The 6,295-nt window shown below is 56.5% G+C and overlaps 1 protein-coding gene across 1 annotated transcript; it reads right to left on the bottom strand.

Moving 5' to 3' along the window:
* Positions 1-293: 293 nt before the first annotated feature.
* Positions 294-3,405, bottom strand: CkaCkLH20_12406 (tbc domain protein; the record flags this gene model as incomplete). The annotated part of the gene is made up of 3 exons (XM_038895119.1): positions 294-647; positions 700-1,780; positions 1,847-3,405. 3 exons carry the CDS (start codon positions 3,403-3,405, stop codon positions 294-296), a joined length of 2,994 nt encoding a protein of 997 aa, XP_038739633.1.
* Between the last annotated feature and the right edge of the window lie 2,890 nt (positions 3,406-6,295).

Here is a 6,295-nt window from a genome sequence, read left to right as displayed (position 1 = left end):
CGTGCTGTGGTCCCATCCTCCCTCATCGCTTTTGATCGCCAAACCCGCTTTCAAGTCTCTTCTGTGAATGTAGAACAGGCTTCCGTTTCATCAACAAATAAGATCCTCCGTGTCTGAGGAGACAAACGTTACAATCCGTGCCCCGGGGTATTGGTCGACGAGATGTGTCGAGTTCGTCACGACCAACTCCGTAAACGCCTTGCATATATCCACAAAACGGGAGCCAAAATGACTCAAAAATGCTGGCACCTCATAGCCTCTCACCGGTGCTCGGGTGCTAAAAGCAGACCTCTCTAGAACTTCTTCTTCTGGCGGGACTTCCACTCCGCCCGCGTCACCTTCATCAACAAGTCCTCATCCTTCACGGGGATCCACGAGGTCAACGCCTTCATGGCGTTCTCAAAGTCGGAGTCCAGAAGGACTTCTCTCAGCGCATGGATCAAAGCCGCGCTGGTGGCATGCAGAATATCGATGCCTGTCATGGTAATTGGCAAATCGCTGGCCTTGCTCGCGGAAGGCTCAGGGTTCTCGCCGAGAAGTAGAAACACATCCCATACGCGAAGCTGGGCGGCGAAGGGGATCGACAAGTTGAAAAGAGTTAAATACCATCGGGTACCATAGGCGGTAGGGTCGATGCAGAGCTCAGTCTGTCATGGGTCAGCACCACGTCACTGTTTGAAGACAAGAGTCCCTTCTTACCAGCTTTTTGGCGACGTCCTTGCCGTTCAGCCACTTGGTCTGCAAGTCGTCCAGAGCCGCCATTAACCCGTCAAAACCGGGGCTGTACAGCTTCTCCAACCCACGAAGCTGCCACAAGCGAACCAGCATGACGAAACACTTCTCTTCATCAAAGTAACAAAGCAGAGTTGCTGCCAGCGAGGCCATGCCTTGAACATAGCCGGTGTTCGGAAAGTAGAGTGACAGCGCGTGCAAGACCCGGAATAGCAATCGCTGACCGCCGGTGTAGCGCTTCCGGAACATGACGTGCCTGCTGATTGTACGTGGGACATCCAGGTCGATCTGTACGTCATCCGGCGAGCCTCTGCACTGGAGACGGTGAAAGTCGGTTATGATGGAATCCTCTGATGGAGAGTCCTTGTGAGCCCTTGCAGCCGATGCCATGAACGAATACCAGGCGGAGGCCCTCCAACGGTCGGGTATGCCCTTCCACGTCCTGTCGATGAGTTTCTGGTTTTTCACGTCGAAGTCAAACTCCATGCCTTCGCCGTCCTTGCCCTTCCTAGTGACCTTGGCCATCTTTCGCCACTTCTCCGACCTCTCCCACTCCTTTCTCTTGATAGCCTCGGAGATCTTTTCGATGTTCTCTTCATCCCCCAGAGAGAGTGACAGCATACCCCCGGCCTCATCCATCCACCGTCGATCGCGGTTGTGGGGGAGCAGGTTGCCCGCATGGCGAATCGCCGACCGAGTCGATCGACGAGATGCAGCCGAAGCTTTGGATGTCTGGGTATTGAGGGATCTGGCAGACACCTTCCTACTGGGTCCCCGAAGCGGCAAGCCCAAACCAAACGGGTCCCTTTTCAGGATGTTCTTCTTCTTGGGAGCGAACTGCGAAGACTTAAGGTTGGTGGGGCTGCCCACTCTCGCCTCGGGCTTGCGTGGGTTGATGAAACCGTACCGGTCGACGTCATAGCCGTTGAGGTCTTCCCAGTCTTCGTAACCGCCAGCCACCTCATACTCGCTTCTTATTTCGGGACGTTGTGAATAGGAACTTCCAGATCTTGGAGTACCCCATGCAGGAGGTTGGAGCTCGGCGACGCTAAGAGAGAGACAAATGTTAGCATGCTAATTCCGGTTACCGAAATGGGCAAAAAGGAAACCATACGGATCGTTCTCAGCCTCGTCCGTCGGGGTTTCGAGAGTTGAATCCAACCGCTCGCCGACATCCGACGGTCGTCCTCCGTCTTCCCAATTGATGCTATCGCCAGATGCATAGAGCGATCTCACCTTTCGAGATTCCAACTCCACGTCCGCAGACAGGACGCGGATACTGGGCGCTGCCATTGCAGTTTGCGATGCCGTCTCTGCGGCTATCTCTGTGGCGCTTGGTTCGGTGGCAGTCGCCTCGTTCATCGCCTGGGTCTCCGTCTCGGTTTTCGTCTCGGGGACATTTGAATCGTTCGCGGCGGCCAAGATGGCGCTGGTGTCTGGTGCACTGGGCTCCATCGTTGGGGCGGCGTCGCCCGGAGCGACTCCATGTGGAGGGACCTCGCTTGAAGTAGCCTCAGTCATGGTGGGTTCAGCCATGTCGGCGGCGGTGCCCTGAGGTGGCTCCTCGTATTGGACGTGGAGGACGGGGGGCGCAGGCTCAGATACAGGAGTCGGGGCTGATGCAGGCACAAGCGCGGGCGCAGACGAAGACGCGTGAGCATGAGCGTGAGCGTGAGCGTGAGGGTGAGCATCGCCCGTCGGCGACTTGTCTTCCATTGTTCCGTCGGTTGTTTGTGCGGGGAAAGCGCGGCGACCGCCAAACATTAGACTGCCACGATTGGAGAAGGAGAGGGTCGTCAGGAAATCATCATCAAGGAGACTGACGGTGGGGATGGAGATTGAAATGGGGGAGAAGTCGGTGGCATCCTTGCTCAGGAGGTCGAGGTCGTCGGGGATGTCGACAGGGGACAGATTAGGCGACTTATCGGAGGCTGTAAATGAGAAGCCCCGCGCCGGGGTGATCATTGGTGCAGCTGCAGGTGATAGGTCGCTTAAACGCCCATCCCGCAACTCAAGCGGAGAATCCGCCGATAATGAGCTGCCAAGGCTACCAGACGTCTTTCGTTCGGCAATTTGGAGCTGTGCAAAATGATAATGGTCCATGGCGACGGACGTCGGGCCAGATGCTGGCATGCATCGACCGGAAGGGGTCTGTCTGCTCGCAGCGGGCTGGTCGGTGGAGTAGACGGATTCGCCGTCGTAGACGGAGGGTGAAGGTGAGGGTGCCACGAGCTCCCGCTGTTGCACAATCTCGCTGGCGACGATCAAGGAAGCGACCTTGACGGGCGTGTAGCCTTCCTCGTCGCACTCCTCAACTATGGTGGCCGAAGAAGAAGTAGTGCGTGCGAGACCCGAATCCCTCTTCCAATCGTTTGCAGCGGTATCGAGGTCGGGCAATCGGGGTCGAAAGGCAGGGTGCTGTTCGATGGCGGGAGGAGGAGTGACGACGACGGGACTGGTAGGCGGACTTGAGAGAGTTGAAGTTTCGGAAGCGTAGGTACGGCGCGTCCTGACGGACAGAGACCTCGGGGGGAGGCGCGTTAGAATAGGGATGGGAGGCTCTGCCTGGACCGTCTTCTCGTAGCGGACAGCGATGAGGCTAGTATCGTCCTTGAAGGGAACGAGCGTAGGCCGGGACTTCAGGCGCACGCTTGTGAATTTTTGGGGCGCCATGGCGTGGAAATCAGGATGGTCCGGCCGGCCGTGAGTGGCCAGACGTAGGTAGCGTATAGTAAGGTAAGACTGGAGGTCCCTCGGGCCTCAGATGCCGGTGGTACGCCGGTGGGAGCACAGCAGCCCAGGTCCAGAGAAGGGAGTGGACGGGCGGCCAAGGCGATTGTTGTTCTGACGGTGTAAGACCGGCTCACCGTCGACAGCGCGGGTGACGGTAAGCGTGGGATTCAGGTGTGCCAATTTCGTGGTACTCTTGGTCGGGTCGGGGCGGGCAGGGGAAGTGCCGCGGCGGAGCGGCAAAGTGTGTAAGTGGCTGCAGTGAAAGTTTACGCAGAAACAAAAGCGTTGGACGGAACACAGCGAGTGGGAGGAATCGGGACTGTGGTTTTGTGTTAATATAATCTTGGGAGCAGAAAAGAAGGCTGGCGGCTGTCGAGGTGTAGGTAGGGTAAGGTGAGGAGGGTTGAGAGGGTGATGCGGTGAAGTAAGGTACCTTACCTTTTGTGCGGTGAGGTTGGTGAGAGCCGGTTGGGTGACCGACTGACGGGTGCGGAGACGAGATGAGATGAGAAGAGATGAGTTGAGTTGACAAGGATTGCGGAGGATTGATGGTCGAATTGCCTCCGGATAGCTTATTTGCGCCGTAAGGTAATGTAAAGGTAAAGGTGAAGGTAGGTCAGGTGCGAAATCGGGAAGACAGTGAAAGTCGAGATCCAAAAGGTTGGGAAGGAGGCAAGGAGGACAAAAGAAGCCGGGCCGCGAACCAACGAGCCGGGCCTCAGAGCGCCTTTACACAATTTTCTTCTTTTCCCTCAAGTCATGACCATGACAGTCGCAACATCGAACCGCCCCTCAGTTTGTAACCCCCAACTCCAATTCGTCAAGATTGTCGAAAGAGAGCATAACATGGGTTTTCATCCAGCGCAGCGGCATGCCCACGTACACGCCCAGTGGAGGTTGCAGAGCAGAAAGCGGTGCGGTGCGGTGCGGCAACAGCCCGGCCACACAGCACGACACAACGCAAATGCCCGGACACTGGATGGGACAGTTGAGACGGGACGTGGACGAAAGGCGGTCGGGGTCGGGGACCCGTAAAAGGTACGTACACTACCCTACTACCTTAAGGTACCTCACACTAAGATACGTACCTGCCTTACCTGGATATCTCTCATGTACGTATCCCTACCAGACTTCCAGATTGGGAGAGGATCCACTTACTGCACCGTTCCCATTGGCAGACTCCTGTCACCTTACCTAAGGTAGGGCTTTGTGGTTTTGGGGCAAGTGGGTGTCGTCGTCCAAACCTCCCGTCCCGTCCCTCCAGTCCGAGTCGGTTTGGACGGGACTGCACACCTCAACTCGCACCATCCGTCGCCACGTAAGGTACGGACCGAGTGAGGGAGAGGAAGGGAAAAACAGAAGACAAAAGACTCCCAGCATCATTATCACCAACCACCACTACAACAACAAGTGGTCAATCGCCGAGTGACAAAGAAGATGCACAAGAAAAAAATCATCCAAAGCGACCAGGGGGACGGGACGGGACCTTCGACAACGACAATCCACCCACGGCCAGCCACATTGTCAGTCGTTCCAATGCATCGCGTTGCAAACGCTTCCTGATAGGCACAATTACTTTGGCCCCTGTTCGTTGGCCCGCCTCCCGCCATCTGCATCAGTACCCGAAGAAGCGTCTTTCTTTGGCAGACGACCCTCACCTGTCCATCATCGTCATGGCTGGCATTAAGTCGGTGAAGGTCACCCTGCAACCGATACCGCTACTCGGGGTCATTCCAACTTTGAGCCCACATCGCTGCATGACGAGCTCCGCATCACCACTTCCAACTTCCTCATGACCGCCAGAACGACCAAGGATGCGGATGCATACGGATACTACGCACTACGGCGCGGAACGCGATACGCGAGCCGTGGGTCCTGAGGTTCGTCAATTCATCCATCCTCAGCTGCTTTTATCATCGACAACTCCGTCGAGTGTTCGTTGCCGTGTTATCTTACACAACCACGAATGGCCGGCGTAGCCGTCAAATTACGGTGACACATGTCCGACGAGAAGAAGCAGCTCGACCGCTTGATAGCTCCATGTTAACTTCCCCGGCTTTACTACGACGGCCAGTCATTCAATCCCGCGTCCTTTGGTTCATCTACACTAATTGAATTGGTTTCCAGTCTTCCCCGGCCCAAGCAGGAAGTTCAAGCCAAGCGTGGCGTGGCAACCTTCGATGGATCGCTGTTCAACAAAGCTCACTCTCTCCCCTGCGAAACATTATCGGAAACATGTCTCTTCTTTGTTCGCAGCCTCAGAACCCAATACGGCCACAAGGATCAACGGGAACCAACATGCGGCGCAAACAGACCCGGTCGAACCTCATTCGCATCATTTGCAGTCGGCCTCCCTTTGTTGGCCGCGCAGCTCCCACGGCGCCAAACCCGTCAATCCGTGACATGGCGGCCTACCTTATCCCTGCCGGGAGGCTTCAGACGTCGTGCCGCTCATTCCCCTTGGTCCAAACCTTGGAATGCTTTCAACTCCATTTCGAGAACGTCCAACACATCGTCGCCAATCTGTCAAGTGGCGCGAATGACTTGTAGGACCCTTGGATTGATCGGTGGCAAGCTTTTTCAGCGCCATCTCTCAACCGAATTTTCTCGGGCTCTGACCCCAGATGGCGAAATGAAGCTAGTCACTCTCGACCACGAAGATAGTCCTTCACGCAGGGTTATTGTACCCAACTCAAAGTCATCTATCAAGCATACGCTTGCTTGCTCACCCTGACACCACGCACTCGTTAGGGGAAATGGGGGCTCAGGGGGGGGGGGGGGGGGGGGGGGGGGGGGGGGGGGGGGGGGGGGGGGGGGGGGGGGGGGGGGG

The sequence above is a fragment of the Colletotrichum karsti genome (genome assembly GCF_011947395.1).
Source record: "Colletotrichum karsti strain CkLH20 chromosome Unknown Scaffold58, whole genome shotgun sequence".
NCBI classification, from domain to species: Eukaryota; Fungi; Ascomycota; class Sordariomycetes; order Glomerellales; family Glomerellaceae; genus Colletotrichum; species Colletotrichum karsti.
This window is presented reverse-complemented; position numbering and strand designations above follow the sequence as displayed.